Genomic DNA, 19,177 nt, shown 5'->3' on the forward strand with positions numbered 1-19,177 from the left:
CAGTCCCATGTCATCCCCCTCTCTGTCTCCCTCCCTCCCCACTTTCCTGTCATTCTTCAGATAAAATAAAGGAAATAAAAAGCTCAAAATTAATCTTTAAAAAGTTTACAATACAGTAAATTAAACAGCAGTCACTATAAAGGTATCACACAATCCTCATTTATTTCTCAACAATCTTATTCTATTAGAAATCTTTAGTATGTAAATTATATTTCAATAAAAGATTTGTCGTCAACAATCATTTACAGGTTAAGTCAGAGAGTGAAAGCTTCCCTCTGACAAATCCAGCAGTAGACATCTACAATCACACACTCACTAGGTACAAGTGAAAAAAGAAAAAACATTCATTTACTGGCACAAAGGCTCATGGGATACAGACTGACAAAAAGCCCTTTCAAAAGTGCATTATACAGCAGTCCTGTTGAAATGTCTATAAATATAAATAATAAAATAGACAAATATGTTTCCTCAATATATTTGGCAATATATCACTCTTCTGATTCAGATATGTAAAAAAAAGTGTCAGTTGTATTTTTTCTTAATATTCTTTCTCATGTCATGTTCAAAATATAAGTTACAAAATGGTTTTAAAATAGTGGAAGACATTTTGGAATTTCCAAAAAGCAAAGCAGTGTTTCAGTATATTTACGTCAGTATAGTCAAATGACTGGTGATTGTGAAATAAAGGTACATTGCAACATTAAAGCCTTCAAATAATAACGTCCATATAAGACAACTCGAAGTATAAAAGTGATTTTTGGACTTGTATTATGTGAAGGCTGTATGTTGAGGTTTCTGTTTGACACACTGCAGAAGTAACATCACACAGCACAACAGTACACAACTGTACTGGAGAACAAACATCTCTCTCTCGTCTAGAAAAGCCCTCTATAAATAAAACCTATGATTATGTTTGTTTTTCCAAAACAAACCTTTCTCCATCTAAAGGCTTTATGTATCTTAAGACAAATTGCAACTTCACTAAATTTAATACAAAATCATCAGCTTGTCAAAACATGAGTGATGATTCAAGTTAGGTTCAAAGTAAAAACTCAATATTTAAAGCACTGAAACTTACATTTTGATATGCGCTCCCTATTTTGACCCATAAGGGGTTAAGTTGGGGAAACATGCACATTCTTAGTGTTTGCATGCATGGAAATCTTGACCTCCTTTAATCAGAAACGGCACTCAGTTAAAGTCTGTTTCCTGAAGACAACTTAAACCGAATGATGCGGCTTTATTGCAGCTTCAGCAGAAGTCCTGCTTCTTCCTGTAATGCTTCGTCATGACTGCAACACAACAAATCCATTTCTCATCATTCCTGACAGCTGAAAAGGCAACAATCTTACTGTACTGGATCTGAAATGAGCATGAACTTGAACTTTGCTTTGGACACAAATAGTATTGAGGAGTAAGTTTATAATTCTACGACAGCATCATATCAACACACCAGTTCAAAGAGTTAGTTACAGATGGTTCACTAATTGTACGTTTAAGCTAGTAAAACAAATTCAGTTAAGGTTAGAGTACATTTTTCAAACTCAAAGTAGCTTAGGCAACTAAAATAATACAATTTGCTTACTTATTTTTAACATCAGTTTACTCCTTGTTTCCAGTCATGTCTCATTTATTATTTTTATTTAAGTAGAACGGGATTGAATTAACTCACGATAGATACTGTGTGAGGAGATTTTTGTCAGAGATTTTACTTTACCATTTATCCTGTGGTAGCTCTTTCTTGAATATTTCTGGGTGTTTTAGGCCATTGTGGGTATTGTTGCACATTAATAAGCAGCACATGATTAATGGCAATATTGTAGTTTAATGTTTTGTTTTTTGAGTCAATATGATAAAGTACCTTGATTTTTCAGAGATGAATTACCTACATAAGTCAAAAAGAAACATCTGACTTGTTCTTTAATGCATAAACAGTTTCTCTGGGATACCGTGATACCACATCTTCCACTCCTTCTTTGAATCTACGTTTATGCAATGAGGCAAATAATGAGAACAAACCTTGATTTATCAGACAATTGTACCTCAGGCTAAAGCAATGTGGCTTTATGTCTCCAAAGATGCAATAAAAGAGTACAGGACCTAAATCTGCAGGTGTTGAGACCCCTGCATGTGCACAATCTTCACATTCAAATATGCATAAATCCTCCAGTCACCTACAGTAGGAGTGAAGTTATGCTATATTTAAACTACAACATCAAGCTTTTATAAAAGGTAGTGCATGCTCACATTCGACATTGTAACATTGTTTTCAGCCTCTGTTTCAGCTTTCTCATAATCAGAATTCACCCGATGCGTCAACGCCTCATGATCAAGCAGCTAGGCGAGAGAGACGTTACTGAAATGCCATAACCTTTCATTGAGGTTGCTAAACGTCAGTAGACTCCGTGCCATGTGGATGAGCTTATTTCGGAAGTCAGTTTCGCACCTGCTTCTCCTCCTTTCCGTCACGTTCAGAGGAGGTCAGTTCCATCGTAGACAACAGGCTTGTCTAGACTCAGATGATACAGCACTTTCTTTGAGATGAACCTAATTAACAGGAAGGACAGAGGAATGCTTGCGTTACATTTGCTGTTGCTCCTTCCTAGTTTTAAGGCCTATGCAAAAAAGCGGTTCGTGCTCAAGAGTTAACAGAATTTTAAACAAACACACAAAACCCCTGACATGAGTCAAAGAGTGACTGACCTGGAGAAAGAGTTGTCAAAGATGAGTGTGTATTCTCCGGGGTTTCTGACTTTAAGCTCCCCCTGGATTGTCTCTTTGTGGGAGTTACAGCGAGTCAGCGGGATCAAGACCTGTAAAGAGCAAAGGATAGTCATCTTGTTTGACATTCATAACTGCAGCAGAGAAACATGTGTCTGCATACATTAGGTACAGGTCTGAAAGGGTGAGAGAATGACGAGAGGATGTAGGAATGGAGATCTGAATCCCGTCCAGAAGCAGCTTATTGAATCTTTTTAGCTCGTTTGTGGTGGGGAATGAAGGCTTCTTATTGGGATGACAAACTATACTGACTCACTTTTCTTTTTGCTGTGAGGGAAAATGACATTAAACAATGTAAAAACAACAAAGTGGAAATAATATTAATTAAACATCGACTGGCAAATATCAACTGGATCAACTGATTTTTCTGCATGCACATTGCCTGTTACCTAAAGGGGAACTTGTTGCTGCGCTGCTAAATAATCTGATGGCTCAGAGAATACAGTGTGACACCGGCGGTAAGCTGACGCAGGCCACTTGTCAACCTTAAGTTATCAAACATGCCACAACGTCAAGTTTCAACAACGTGCATCACAGCACCCACAGCAACACACACCACCAGTCTCCTGGGCTTCACTGCCTCGCAACAGCTGGTTCACCCTCCTCTGCATGTTGCCCCCCTCTCTCTCTCCTCATCTGCTCTTCAATTGGTAGTCTGATCCATATACTCCATTTCAAATAAATAAGGGCGGCCATTGAATTCAAAGGCTTCAGCCACATTGTCCAAATTAGTAAAATATTCAGCCATCACATTGAAAATCTTTTTACATAACACTAAGCTAAGGTTTCTGTACTCTTACTACGCTGTACTACTTCCACTGTTGTCTTCCTGTAACAAGTCACCTCACCTCTCCTGAGAAATCAGAAAGGAGACTTCTCCTTAAGCAAGACTTGGTTAGACACACAGCAGATGAAGCTGTGCTGGCAGGCTGCAGCTCTCTCACTAAATATAGGACCAAATTAAAAACTTGTTGCCCCCCTTAGTCACTTTCACAAAAAACATGTGAAAATAAGGTCCAGGTTCGTCTTGTTAACAACTTCTTAGCACCTATTTGTGTACATCACCAGTTTTGTTTTTCTTTGCAGACACCTGTAATGTCAAAAAGTGGCAGATTCAATAAAGATTTATTGTTTTACCAAAGCATGTTCTCTTTATAAATATACTGAAGTCTCACCTTGTGTCCTGAGATAACTTTTGTCATGAATGGGGCTATACAAATAAAATTGAATTGAATCACCTTGGCCTGCTCCAGCGGAGTCTCTGTACTCTCCCTGTAGACCACACTGAAGGAAATGCTCTTCGGTTCAGAGGTGAACGTCCAGGTGACAGTTGGACCAGGACTGCTCATAGTGATGGGGATGGTGCTGTAACAACTGGACTTGATGAAAAGCTCTCGGGAGCTGTCCCCAAACCCTGAGATGTCATCCACCGTGAAGTGGACAGAGAGCCTACAGCACAGTGAATAAAACAGGATAGAAGTACACAATATTGTAGGTCTGCAAGTAACAATTATTTTAATAACTGAATTATTATGATTATTTTATTGAATTTCTGTTTGGTCAATAAAGCGAAAAATGATTTTATCCAAGCCCAACCTGAAGCCAAGAAGTAGCTCCCCAGTTCCCATCTAACATCTAGGTACATGAGAAGTGGTTAGTCTCATTTTCATGTTGCACTTAGGCTAATACTTTAACATTTTTGCTGCTGACTCAAATTATGAGACTTCACGCAGCTCCCTCTAGAGCCATAAAAGGAGTTATCGTTCCCTATTAAAAATTCGAAATACATTTTAGTTTTGGGGCTACGATTTAGAACTCAATGCTCAATGGCACTTCACCGATGCAGGTCCTTGCTGACATGAGAGGCTTTTCCCATACTGACTAAACAAACTCCAAATTACAACAGAAGCAAAACAGATGTCCCACAACATGTACGAAGTAACATTTAGGAACGCTGTCCACACCTCGTATGGATTAGTTTCATATTTCACTTCCTTTTCAGGGTTTAGAGCAAAGTTTTAACCAGAAGAGCACAAGAAACTTCCTCTGAAAGTTTTGGTCTAACCTTGTGACCACATCAACAGATTTTTCCAGTGTAACTTTCACTGCATGTGAAACTCACGTGAGTTCTCCGGACTTCAGCAGGCAGATCTCGGCATCCTGTAATGCCGCACAGAGGTCCTCTGTATCTTCTGATGTAATCTCTCCTGCACTGGTACTGCTGTTTCTAGAGAGAAGGAAGGATATTTTACATTTATACATTATTATACAAAAAGATCAATTTATGAAGAATTATTTCCATCCACCGTGATTAAAAGTTGTACAGAATACAGTATTGTCCATCTTAAGGCAATGGAAATGTCTCTTTGATGGCTCACACAGTACACATTCAATGAAAACATACAGAAACCATTAAAAAAAGAAAGTTTACACATAGTACGGCTATGCAGGAAATGTAGTGCAAATATATGAATGTGTTATTTTTTTTTTTGACAATGTATGTAGAAAATGCTGACAAGAAAATGCAACTGAATTTCTTTTCACTGCTGCAAAAACATTGAGTTTTCTGACTGTAATGGCCTGCAGAATTACATGTGATATAGACTGATTATTTTGAAGGTGGCATGTGGTAATGGACTGCTTTAATCTCTTATGTCGTTGTATAGAATCTCCATCACTGACTCACCCTGTGCCACAGTCTTAATTCCCCTGTGAGCAAATGCATGTGAGATACTTACAGCTGTGCTGCCCCCTGCTGTCCATGTCCAGGAGAGCAGGCAGTAGCAAAGGAGAGGGAGTCACTGTCATAGACCCCGCTCACTTCCTCCTCTGTGATGATGTCAAAAACACCATCATCCAGCTTGTCACCTTCATTTGCTCCTAGAAAATAAACATCACTTACACCTTTATTATTGCATTTTATACTTACTGCAGTGTGTGTGCTGTTAAAAAGACACCCTAATCTAAAGCAAATATACAAATACTTTACTGAGGGACTGTGTGCTGTTACCTGAAACACTAGTCACAGCTCTTCCAGCCTGCAGCAAACGACTGAAAGGTGTCCCCGGTGTGCTGTTACTCACTTCCTCCTGTGGATAGCGCTCAACTACCGCACTGTGCTGGTTGTAACAGTCCCTGCAGCAGCGCTCTCTGTTGCCGCCCTGCTGGGTGCTCACTGTGTTACTGCAGCAGTAGTAACAGAAGGGACGCCCACACAGTCTGGAAATAGGCATATTAAGAAACTTGCTTATTATTTTGAAACATAGATTATATTATATTATATATATTATATATTATTATGTTTAGTGAGTGTAGAGAGGAATAATTATGTAGTTAATTAAAGCTTTTTTATTGATTATTATTTGAAATAAATTCCTACAAATACTTTTAAAGAGAAAAAAATAAGACACATGTACACCTTTTTTAAGTTTGATATTAATATTTTGCAGTGCTGAGGGAGAATAAGTATCACGCACAGAAAGGCCTAATTATGAAAGACAAAAGTAACATTTTTAAATAAACCCTCAAGGCAACAGGAGGCTAAAACTGATGTGTTCTAATGTGGGATCTTGTTTCTGTTGAAAGTGTTGCTCTCCTGATGTTCACTGTTAGAACTGAGAACAGTGGAATGAGAATTATGGCTCTCAAACCACCGTTAAATTCTCAAATTTACAGCTCATTTTCTCACATTATATGCATTTGTTGTTGCTTTCACACAGAATCTGAAAATACAAATATTGTCACATGATCCAGTGACGCAGATAGCGATTACACTGCCTCTCTAATGAACTGTTCAACTCTCAGACACGTTCATCCTAACTTGCAACATATTTCAACCACCTGAAATAACAGATGAATCTTGAAAATTCAATTAGTAAAATGTTCTTCCCCAGATGTTGTGCAATTTATCACATGTAGTAAAAATTGTTTAACGGTGTAATTCATGTCTCTACTCAAAGACACTACCTAGAGTGAGAGTTTTCCAAAGGCAGCACAGTTCCTGAATATGGAGCAGCAACTTGACATTTGTACTGAGTTGGGCTGTAGGAAGTTTACTGGACCAAATGTGAAGTGAAATACAGAAACAAAATGTCATTGGGCGTCAGCGACTCAGTTCCTTTAACATTTGACTGTCAATACCTTAAAAATCACAAAAGGGAAATGTAATTTTTGTGGCAGTGATGAACTGAGGGGTGGATTTATTTACTTCTGGCATATGAGTTTTGCAGAAGAAACTGGATATTGTGTATGTAACCAATGTCTTTTGATGTTTTGAGAACTACAATACTGTTTCAGGAAATGTGCTGAAGCAATTGCAAAAAAAATCGTTGCACTACTAGTTTAAAAGTAGTCGCATTGACATATTGGTTGGCATGGTGATACATTTATTTGTTTCTAATGCAGAGGATCATCTGACCTGCAGTCGTGCTTGCGGAGCCACCAGCTGAACTGACTGTGACAGCCCAGACAGTAGTTGACGTCTCTCTCTGTCTCCTCATCCCGCAGTTTCTGCTCAAACTCCAGGGCATCAGTCTTCTGCCACAGTGCATCTTTCTCCCTGCAGAGAGCATGTTTGAATATGCAATAAAAATCACACAATATACTGCAGATTGCACAAAACCCATAGATAACAAATCTAAGCATCATATCACAACCCTGCTTTGTGCATATTTAAATTAATTAAATTTCACAAAAAAACAAAAAACAAACACAGTACATCAGGGTAAATACGAGGTAACATGAAGTATGTTTATACCTGATGAGCTCTACAAGCCTTTCCTCCAAATTGATTTTGGTGCGGTAAAGATCATCAAGTTCAGCAGCTGTCTTAAAATCAAAGCTCAGTTTGTCCTGTGTGATCCTCCGTAGATTTTCACTCATCTCCTGACAGGCATGCTTAGCCTTTGCTAGACCATCCTCAGACCTGCACACACACACACACACACACACACAAACACACACACACACACACACACACACACACACACACACACACACACACACACACACACACACACACACACACACACACACACACACACACACACACACACACACAGGGTCATATTTGATATATCCAGAAACATTCTCAGGGGACTTTGGTCTGCAGGAGTCTGTGCCATTGTTATTTTTAGGCTGGAATCTTAAAAACAGTAAGAATAAGTGTGCCTAATTCTTAGAGAAGGCTTACTAAATACAAAATAAACATTCTGATCTAAAAACACAAGATTAAAAACGTTTTTTCACAGAGCTCTAATTTAGTCCAGAATGTGTGATTATGAATACAGTATCTCACCTTGATAAATTCCCTTTCAGATGGATTATCTCGTCTTCTTTCTGCTGGATGAGATTTTCAGACTCGGCCATCTGGATGTTTTTCTCCTCAATCTGTTGGCAATATCTCTGATTCTCAGCCTGCAATCAGTACAGCAAAGCAAGACATTATTTCTGGCTCTTTGTGAATTATGCCTGTGACCATAATGTTATGATTACTTCAACTGCTCATTTACACAATGTAACTGGAATTTGTGTTTTCACTTATTAATCCTAGACACATAACTACACATAGAGCTGCATATATATGTATTTTGTCAGAGGCCATGTTTAACAGTTTAATTTTCTTGGTTAAAACCACTTTCAGTGTAGTGTCACAATATCAACTTTTCAAATAGGATTTAAAACACCTTTCGACTGCTTTAGTGATTAGACAGGAGCCATTATAATCTGCTTATGATGGAGTACCAAACTTTCAGGCAGGTCTGGAAACAGGGTATCCTCTCACCTCGAGCTGTTTGAGTTTGTTCTCCTGGGTGACCACTTTCTCCTGCTCAGTCCTCAGCTGCAATTTCACTTCCTGTAACTCCTGATTCACAGTCTGGATGGGAATACATACCACAAATGATTTGCTGACATTGCTAACTCATAACAATCAAGCAGTATACTGACATGCACCTAAATAACCAGGGTGGTCAGAGAAATCAGGTTGCGCAGGTAATCGGAGAAGACGTCTAGCTGCACTGTAGTCACCTGGTTACAGTAAATCTCTGTATAAAGCAGGTCAGTCAGTAAGGAGATTTCCCTCTACTACTTCCCCTTGCAGCACAAATGTGTCTGAATTGTACAGTCAAAAGCTGTAGTCAGCTGTGAAAATTGTTTATTTAGACTACTAAATGTATTTATTTAGCCTAGGCGACTTTATGTGACTTTCAGTTTCAGTCAGACTTTCAAATTTAATAAGAGAATGCATCACTACATGTAATGACTTATCCTTTCTTAGAGCTGTTACTTTCCCTATCTGAAGTCTTTGCGATGCACGTGTGTACTTAAAAAAAAACAGTTAGAACCCAGTTACCCAGATACACGGCAGAGAAATCAGCGTCCTCGAGGAGAAATCAGGTTTCTCTAATCCCCTAGCTTGAGTATGAAAAATCAGGTTTCTCATTTACATGAAGTTTAAGAAATCAACTAAGAGAAAATGTCACCAGATTATTTAAGTGCATGTAAACGCTTTGAAGCATACTATTTTTCTTTAGCTGAACTGTTAACTGACCTGGAGCTGGCTGCTGTGGCTCATGGCTTGGCTGCTGAGCTGGAAGCGGAGGGCCTGCATCTCCTCCTGGTTCGACTGCTGCACAGCTTCAGTCTCTTGCTGGGCCTTGCTGAGCTCTTGCTCCAGCTCCTGCAAACCCTCCTTGTTATGGAGCTGATCAAGGAGTCGCTGGTTCTCCCGACGTAGCTGCTCCATGGAGGTATTCAGCCTCTCTGCCTCCTGAGTGGCCTCCTCCTCCAGCTCTTGCAACCTTGTTGACAAGCCCTCCCAGCGCAGACGAGCCTCTTCGTTCTCAGCAGTTAGCATACACACATGCACACCAAGTTCAGCTGTTTCTGTGTTGGCTCTATGGAGAGCCTCCCTGGATTCACTGTTCTCCAGACACAAGGTTTCATAACGCAGCTTTAGTTTATTGAGCTCCTCTCTGGAAGCTGTCACATCTGCAGCCAGGCCTGCTCGAGCCTGAGCCTCACCATCACGCTCCCGGACAAGAGCCTCCTCTCGCTCCCGGGACCGGAGAATCTCATCCACATGCCGGCGGTTTAGCTCCTCCACCTGTGCTTTCAGTTGTTCTGCTAAGACACGGAGGTCCTCTCTTGAGGACTCTGTCACCTCCTGCAGTGCCTGAACTTTCATCCTCTCCTCAGTTCCTGCTAGAAGCTGAGCCCTGAGCTCCACCACCTCTTCCCGGAGCCGGTGCACCTCCCTTAGGTTGAGTTCCAACTGAGCCTCAGCTATAACTAGCCTGAACGGGGCCTCTTTGGTTTCCATTGAGGATGTCTGATGCTCATCGTGAAGCTTCTGCATTTTTTCATTGCTCTCTGCAGCTCCTTTTTCATCGTGCAGCTCCCCAGTCCGGCTCTCCAGCTCTTCCGCTCTAGCTTGCAGAAGACTACATTTTACAGTCTGCTCTCTCAGTTTAGTCTCAGTTTCCTGCAGTTTTTCAAGTAACTCTGCTTGGCTTCTTTGGGACACTGTGAGGTTCTTGTCCAACTTTGCAGATTTGGCAGTGAGTGAGTCCACTTCCTGTTGAGTTGTGGCTAACTGTTTCTTCAACGAGGAATGAACCTCAAGAAGCTCCTCGTTCTCATGCTCTAGCCTCTTCAACTGAGCATCAGAGGCTTCCTTCTGAACGAGCACCTTCTGGACAGTCTCCTCCAAATGCAGGTTTTCATCCAGAAGCTTCTTCTCCCGATCTTCCACAGACATCTTTGCAGCCTCAACTCTGCCCTTTAAGTGCTTCTCAGAGGCTCTCAAAGAAGCTAATTGGTCTAACAAGGCTTCCCTGCTCTCAGTTAGCTCTGTAATGCTCCCCTCGCTCTTCTGAACTGTTTGGAGTAGCTTTGCATTTAATTCCATGAGATTGCTGCATTGGGTTTTGTAGTCTTCAAGGTTCTCGGTTTGATCACAAGAAACATCTTCATTATCAGCAAATCTAGAGCTCAGACTTTCTTTCTCAACATTTAGCTTCTCTAGTTGCTCCTCTAAATGCTTGATTCTCTCTGAACTCACAGCTAGATCTTTCTCTCTGTTTTTTAGAGTTTTTCTTACATCCAACAGCTGGCTCTCGAGTTCCTCATTCTCGCTACCGCTCATGCTACATCTCTGCTCTTCCTCCTCCCTCTCCTCCAGCAGTCTTCTCCTCAACTCCTCTGCTTGCCGTTCCCTGCACTCCAGTGATGCTTGTAGATCCTGAAGCTGAGCTCTCAGGTTCCCCGTCTCCTTCTCTTTCAAAGTCAGCGCTCCCTGAATTCGACCGACTGCACTTTGGAGTTCCTCCAACCGTTTGAGCGCCTCCTCATGTTCATCATGGGCTCCGGCTTTTACTTCAGCCAACTTCCCCTCACTGTTCCTCAACTCTTCTTCCCTAAGTTTTAGCTCCTGGGACAGACGCTCAGAGTGCCTGGACCTGTCCTCAGCCTCTCTCTTTGCCTCCAACCTCTCCTCCTCTGCTGTCTTCAGTTTATCCAGGAGTTCCTGGATTTTCCAGGCTGAGTCGCAGTAGCTAGCTGTTTGTTGTCCCTTTTCTTTAAGAGCGTCATCCAACTTAGAGAGAAGCTCCATATTTTTGTTCTCAGCAGCTGTGAGTCTTTCTTGAAGTTCACTGTTTATTACTTCTTTACAGGTTTGAAGGTGATTTGCCCTCTCCTGATTATCTGTTTCTTGGATTCTTTGGGTTGCTGTGGACACTGGGTGGCCAGAGGACTTCTGAGCTGCTAATAGCTGGCCTTGAAGGTCTTTGACCACACCTTTCAGCTCAGCGGCCTCTTTGCCTAACTCCTGAACCTGTACTAGAAGCTCTTGCTGTCTGAGCTCAGACTGGTCCAGCGCAATGCGGAGGTTCTCTGAGATACTGCAATGAGAAGGTTCCCCCAGTTCTACCAGTTCACCAAGGAGACTGTGACTCAAGTCTGGGATTGGGTGAACCTCCTGCGCCTGTTCAGTGAATGGAACAAGAGAACTCTGGTCAGGTGCTCTACACTTCAAACAGTCACATTTACACAAATATGTGTGCAATATGCGTACAAGTGTGTGTGTACCTGTGAGTGTGCGTAGCTGCTAACAAGACTATTGATGCTGGAGCAGCGACTGGGAGGCTTCCACAGGAAAGCTGATGAGGCAGTGCCTATTGTCCGCCTTTGACATAATGAGATACCAAATAATTAAGGTCATTGATCAAAACCGTAAGACAAACAGTAAGACAAACATGCTTACGATAACAATCTTAACGCAAGAGAGGAACTTAAGTTTACAGAAGTGAGTAACACCAACAACATTATCACAGCAAAGAGCCAGGAAATTATTCAATACTTAGAGAATGCAATTGTGAGTTCAGTTTATATTTGGTTGTTGATTTTCAGAGGAATTTTCTTGAAAAAACAGAACCACTTGATAAGTGAAGAACTGATAGAAAGATGAATTTATTTGTTAGAAACCTATATTACTTTATCTCCATATTTGTTGAATATGTTTGCCTGTAATTTAAAACTGCACAGAAAGTCAAACTTTACATTTAGATTACCATTTCTTTGTCAAAAGATGTTTATGCTACCAATTCACTAAAATTAATTAAAAGTTTACCAGTTAAGCATTGTGTCCAGTTCTCCTATGATTAGTAACAAATTACACAGTCCCTTCTCTGAAATTTTGACAGTTGTTATCTAGGAAATTATTAGGAACCTGTGAAGCCTGGACCTTTAAAACTTCCTATTTTACAGTGAATTAGATTTCACATGAAAGTCAGAAACCTATTTTCAGAGTAAACGTATTCCTGGAAGTTACATATAATGACATATATCTAACATTTCTTCGTACAATGGTAAAACTATTTAGCCACCCAGGCATGATTCATGCTAAACAACAAAGTGTGAGGGTTTGTGTGAGTGTCACATCAAGTAATTTCAGGGTACTCATGGGAAATGACAAGCTGAACAAATATTTGCCCTGAAGTGCAAGAAAAGAAAGAAAAAAACAGCGGGTGTTGAGCATATCATACATACCACATCTATACTGTCTACTGTAATCCTATACAATAGCCCTCAAAAGAAACAATGCATTTTTAAATTACATCATTATTTTATAATGTGCGTGACAGGTATTGTTAATTCAACCTTTTTTCAGGTAATCTTTTAGGCCATAGCTTATGTTGTTGTAGGTGTTGCTGCACTGAATTATATTGTAAGATTTAAATAATAATCTGAATAATGTGATTCACAACAACAACAACAACACCACAAATTAAACTGTGTTCACTGCCCGTAGAGTGTCTGAAAATTCAAGAAAAGGAAGTGAACATTTTTGGCCAAGGTGTTGACAATCATCAACGCTCACAATGTCAGCATCAACATGCTCTAGCACACACATTTACACACACAAGACCTGTGAATGTGCAGAGTGATCAGATAATTAAGTGTTACTTCAAGTCGTGCAATACCCAAAACTGCTTCACCACAATTTTCCATTAGCTAAACTAAACTGGCTAAACGTCTGTCTCTGATCAATTTATAAACTATTTCCAGCCCAGAGGCAGAAGAACTATACGCTTTTACTTTTACGTGTGGTTTTTTTTAGATTCAAGATTCAAGTTTATTTTTTGCAACAAAAGGAAGGAAATAAAATGATTGTAAAAGTGTAAACAGATAATTGAAGACATTGGTTACCTCGCAAAGCTTGGCCAATCAGCATCAAGGTCGTAACCTCTGGCTGCCACGTCAAATTGGATTTGGTTGAGCTCATAAAGATGGTTGATTATGTCAGCAGTGAGGTGAGACTTGAGGAAGGGACTCCGGACATAATACCAGTCACTGCAGGAGAAAAATATAAACAATAAAAACATAAATTGATACAAAACAAAGTGTATACAATTGGTTTCGCAATATGTCTTAAGTGTGTTGTTTATGTTAAGATAAGCTTTATTGATCCCATGCAGGGACACACAGCATAGTAATAAAACAAAGAAAAAAAAACAGATGCAAGCATGAAAGAATAAAAGCATGAAAATACAGATACTAGGGGTCTGGGGGGAAAAAATCAGGTAAGAATCACACGTCTTACCCTCTATGATTCAAAATCAATTCAGTTATGTCGGGACTACAGGTGAAAATTATCTGTTGAGCTAACATACACTGAACTAACACAACACATTTGAACCAATGTTGTTAAGGTCACTGTGGATTGCTGTGCACCGTTTCATACTAATAAACAAACAAAACTAATATATAATTGTGTCAACTAAGACTAAAATGAAATCAAACTAATTTAATTGAAAATGATTAATGAGCTGCAGAGGTGCTTGTAGGCAGATTTTGTTACTTTTGGACAGAGCCAGGCTAGCTGTTTGTGCTTGCCTTTATGCTAAGCTAAGTTAACTGGCTGCGGGCAGTAGCATCACATTTACCATACAGTGTAGTATTCGGATTCTAATCTAAAAAGCAAGTGTTTTTCCCCAAAAAAACCCAAAACCCATTGGACTTTCAATTAGATGGTTAAGATGTCTGCAGATTGTGAGGGATTGGTCAACATATGATGCCGTGACTGACCCGACACAAACACACACTGTGCACACAATCTGCCATTGATGAAGACACAGCATACAGTACTTCTCCTCCTATTCTATTATGCCGAAGACGCGATTGGAAACCAAACTTTTGGAAATTTGGAGATGAATGGCTGAGGAAGTGAGATGTGGTTGTGGGTGTGGGTGTCTGTGGCTGGTCTATGTGGCAGTTGCATTTTCTGCAAAAACAGAAATAAGATTTTGTTTCAGGAAGGGAGAGTCACACTTCCTATGCAAGGATGCCGTCAAACCGCATCTCAGTGGTGCAAAACATGTCTGGGCAACTTGGAGGGAAAAAATGTTGATACAGAATACAGAGTATATAAGAATATGTATGTCTTCTGACCTTGTGACCTTCTGGTTTATAAGACACTGCTGCAGCGTGTCAGCAAGACGCTGGTGAACGAGCGAGTAGCGGATGAAGGCCCTTCCTTTCCCCAGTGATGTCTTCAACTGACGACACACAAAAACATGCACTTTAGTGTACGTTCACACTTATATACAGACATTACCTCACTGTGATGGGCACTAACCTCAGTAGGCACTAAGGGTTCTTTCATAGGCTAGTCAGTATCATACAGGTCAAACTATTTAACACAAATTGGGCCCCTGCTTTCTGAATATTTGAATGTGATAATGTGAATGTTACAGTTGCAGGACTTTAAAATGTAATTTTTAACAACGTTGCAACTAACATTTATTTTCATTATGAATTAGTCTGCCCATTATTTTCTTACTAGTGGACCATTTTGGCATTTAGTCTATAAAATGTAAGAAGATAACAAAAATTTTCCTAGGGTCCAAGATGACGTCTTCAAATGTAACCGTCAAAAATCTAAAGATATTTGGCTCACAATTATATAAACCAGAGAACAGCAGAAAACCCTCACATTGGAGAAGCCACAACAAGGGGATGTATGGGGTTTTATTAAAAAGATCCCTCAAACGAAATCAAAATGATTTCTTTTTTTCTGTTGATTGTTCAGCTCTAGTTGACCCTAATGTAAAATTGTGTTTTGTGTCCAAGCACAGAACATTTTGTCCAAGTTTAAGGTCATCATCATCGACACTAAATCTACAGTGTCTGTCTGCCCAGACTCTTCAATACATAAGCAGATGGATGGATTTAAGTAAGACACACAGATCTACCATAAACACCAGCTGGAGACTTACGTCAGTGACTGACCGACAAGAAACTAGAAAAGTAAAATAAGAGTAAAAGTAACAATTTAAGTTAGAGTACCAAAGGTTTCCATCAAGTAATTAGCTGTCAGCTGGTATTGACTAAACTATGTAACATCTCAAGAACACAAATAGTGACTTTTGTAAATCCCAGAGGAAACTTTAAACCACAGATATGTTTTGCTAATGAATGAGCGCCAATTAGCATAAAATGAGACATGTGGTCTTGCTTTGCTTATAAAGCAAGACTTATTCAGTAATTAGCTCTCTTATGCTAGAGTACAGCTTATTTATAATAGGATTTTCCTAAAAAATGGAACCATGGCACTGTACTAGAGCCAAACAACCATTCAAATAACTGAATGGTTGATTGGCAATTATTTTGAAAATTGATTCATCTTTTTAGTCTAATCTTTTTTTCTGGCAAACAAACATTTGCTGGTTTCAGCTTCTCAAATGTGAATATTTCCTGCTTTACTATCTCATATACAGAATGTAGAGTGAACTGTTGGTCAGACAACAAGACATCTAAAGATACAAGATCACCTGGGGCTCTGAGAACAAGCATATTAATCAATTAATTGCAAAAATAACTGGCAGATGAATTGATAACAAAAACAATCATTTGTTTTGTAGCCCTGCACTGCTCCACAATGCACCAGTTATTGATCCACTTCCAAAGTAGCATGCTGGATGTGTATTCTCGTGTAATTTTAGCATAGAATATAAATTAGCAATGAAATGTTACTACAGCCTTCACACATTTATATTTCCAATTATTATTTTTGAAAGCATCACTGAAAACATGCAATTAAACACTCAGATAGTTAACAGAAAAGAAAAACTTTTTTTAAGAGACAAAAACAAACTTGTGAGGATTTGTTGCTTTTCTCTGTCATATATGACTGTAAATTAAATACTTTTTGGACTGTTGATCAAATAAAACTAGCAATTTGAATATGTCACCTTTGAGCTTTAGTACATTGTAACGGGCATTTTCTTCAACCATTTTCTTACATTGTATAAACTAAATGATTAACTGAGTAAAGAAATTCAGCATATTTATTAATATTGAAAATAATTGTTAGTTGTGGCCTATTAGAAAGAACAACATGGCTTTTATATGACATTTTTAAGCATAAACAAATTCAGTAACAGGCACACAGAACGTGAAACAACCTACTAATTAAATACAGCATAAATTAGGACTAATATGACTACAGTTATTCCAGTATGAAGCTCACCACTGTGAATTCCCAGGATAGAAGGTGAGGCAGAAACAGTATAGTACAGCAGGTACAGTTGTAAGGCAGCAAGAAAATTAGCAGCATTGAGTCTTACTGTCCCCGACCGAGCAGAGGATTAGTTACATGGTTATAGTCATTGCGTATTTGTGTGCGTTGCACGCCATGGCAGGGCCAAGTCAGCGAGGGTGATTGTGTGTGTGTTGCAGAGGAGGATTACCTCAGGGATGGACTTAACAAAACGGATGCCATCGTTAGCTCCCTTGATCTTAATCAGGCAGTCGCAGAAGTAATCCCAGTAGTCTTTCCTCTGACCAAGAAAGGTTGTCTTCTCTTTCTGGTCAAACTAAGAAATACACATCACTTGATTATTACATTACATCCTCAGAAACTGTCCGACACTGCAGTGTGTAGTTGAGAACTTGGTTCAAACTGTAATTAATATAACTCCTAAATCAGTTTCCTCCCTGTTTCAATTCAGTCTTTCTTTCAATCTGGTGGGTCGAGACCCCTCCAAAGGGGTCAAGAGATGCATTTAATTGGTCACAAGATAATTAATGGCACAGGGAGGAAAACATTTACTGTAGTTCTGCTACACACGTTACATTTCTTATATTTTTAATTTTTTTCTTGTTTCATCTTTTATGGCCTGTAGCAAATAAAACAATCTGAGAGGTTTAGGGAGGAGGAATTTCTCACAACCCACAGATATATGCAACCTGTGATGAGCGGTTTTTAAGGGTTGGGAGCACGGTTTACACATCTTTTTTTACATCTGATCCTTATGTCGACAATTCACTTAAGACAAAAAAAAAGATGTTCCTTTCTCAGGTTGTTTTGTTTTAATGGCTTTAAAAGTCATAAGTCACCAGCATCTCACAAGAAGAATTAAGATCAGACAGAAAATCAAATCAATCAATCAGAAAGTCAAAATGAAACCTTTTTAAGTTTAAAGTTTTGTTTTGTATACCTTACCTGTAGCAGGTATTCTAGTTTATAGAAGAACTTGTGCAGGTTGGCGCTGTCATCAGTTATGGGTTCACCACACTCCCTGTGTTCTTTACTCAACTCTAACACAGCATCTAAACAAGGCAGTTACAGCATTATTATCATATATATATATATATATATTTATATCAAACTATGTTAGTGTTTACACATAGAAGGCAAAAAATAGGCTTTTGCTCCGACATTTCTATAGATCACAACACATTCACTATAGAAATCTGTGACTGATCTGTATGCAGATTCTATTAGTTTTTCCCTGGATTTCTCCTTTTGGTCCATTATTGGTCTCACACACACACACACACACACACACACACACACACACACACCTATTTTAAAAATACCCATTAAAAAAACCTGTTGCGTGCCACACAGAGTAATATACTGTAAGAGACTATAGGAGATGGTGTTTATTGTAAGTGTGAACAGTTTAATTACCATGCAAATCTCTGATTATCCTCTGCAGTTGATTATCTCCAACTGATGAGGAGGAGGCCATTGTGGGGTACGGGCAGTGCAGTCAGGGTATTCTGCATGTGGGATTAAAATAACAGAGATTATTATTATTATTTCAGAATAGTCCCCATGACATAAACACTGTTCCTTAATATCCCTGAATTGTCAAGAATATAATTTAAATAAATATCATCAACATGACAAAGCTGTTACTAAACATAAAAATAATACTCTCTCATAAAGACAGGGTTGACTTCTGAACTCTTAACCAAATTAGACAAATTTAAATATTCCACATGGGTCTGTGAATTTGTTTAGGGGACATGCTTGCTGAAGAAACCACAGAAGCTCAGTAAAGTTAGCCAAATGTGCCTTCAGTCAGTCAGTCAGTCAGTCAGAGGAGGTACAGCGTTCACAGTACATCACGACGACAGGTGAAAGCTTATCAGTGTTTGTAGCGACTGTGTCCTTATCAGATCCGCACTGACACACCATTTATCTGCTGTCATCTACCGTCGCCATTACAAACAAGCAAAGTTGACTGAAATCACTTTCAAACACCTTTAAAAATGCAACAAACCGTCACATAAACATCGATTTGTCAAAGCTGTCGAGAGCTATCGGACATGCACCTGTTCTCAGCTCTTCATTTCCCGGTCGTATTTCATGCAGATTTATGTTACAAATCACCGCGGCTTGGTTGTAAATAAAGAAAAAACACTTCAAAATGGAATAAATTGTTAGGAAAAAGACGTACTTGATGTGTAAAATTGTCCAGAGTGTCCAGTTTGTAGATGATACAGCAGAAACTTGCTGCCATTAGGGGCGGGCACTGTGGATGATTGACAGGGCTAAAGGACAAATAGCCGCTTGCTACTGCTGAAAGTTTGGTTGAGAGAC

General features: G+C 39.3%; 1 protein-coding gene across 4 annotated transcripts; it reads right to left on the minus strand.

The window, feature by feature from the left end:
* Positions 1–137: 137 nt before the first annotated feature.
* On the minus strand, positions 138–19,115 carry LOC127364028 (FYVE and coiled-coil domain-containing protein 1). 4 transcript variants are annotated; one of them, XM_051401094.1, is made up of 18 exons: positions 19,035–19,115; positions 18,260–18,351; positions 17,789–17,895; positions 17,034–17,159; positions 14,734–14,840; positions 13,492–13,635; positions 11,872–11,968; positions 9,332–11,767; positions 8,564–8,656; positions 8,078–8,196; positions 7,538–7,705; positions 7,199–7,339; positions 5,792–6,000; positions 5,520–5,661; positions 4,904–5,008; positions 4,020–4,230; positions 2,704–2,813; positions 138–2,547 (listed from the first exon to the last, which is right to left on the minus strand). In XM_051401094.1, the coding sequence occupies exons 2-18, from the start codon at positions 18,318–18,320 to the stop codon at positions 2,472–2,474; spliced, it is 4,452 nt and encodes a 1,483-aa protein (XP_051257054.1). In that variant the 5' UTR covers positions 18,321–18,351; positions 19,035–19,115; the 3' UTR covers positions 138–2,471. The 4 variants fall into 4 exon arrangements, with proteins under 4 accessions (XP_051257054.1, XP_051257065.1, XP_051257043.1 ...); XM_051401105.1 differs by having other exon boundaries at positions 4,904–5,002; positions 18,910–19,073; XM_051401083.1 differs by having other exon boundaries at positions 18,910–19,073.
* Between the last annotated feature and the right edge of the window lie 62 nt (positions 19,116–19,177).

This window comes from Dicentrarchus labrax, unplaced genomic scaffold (assembly GCF_905237075.1).
Source record: "Dicentrarchus labrax unplaced genomic scaffold, dlabrax2021, whole genome shotgun sequence".
Taxonomy (NCBI): Eukaryota; Metazoa; Chordata; class Actinopteri; family Moronidae; genus Dicentrarchus; species Dicentrarchus labrax.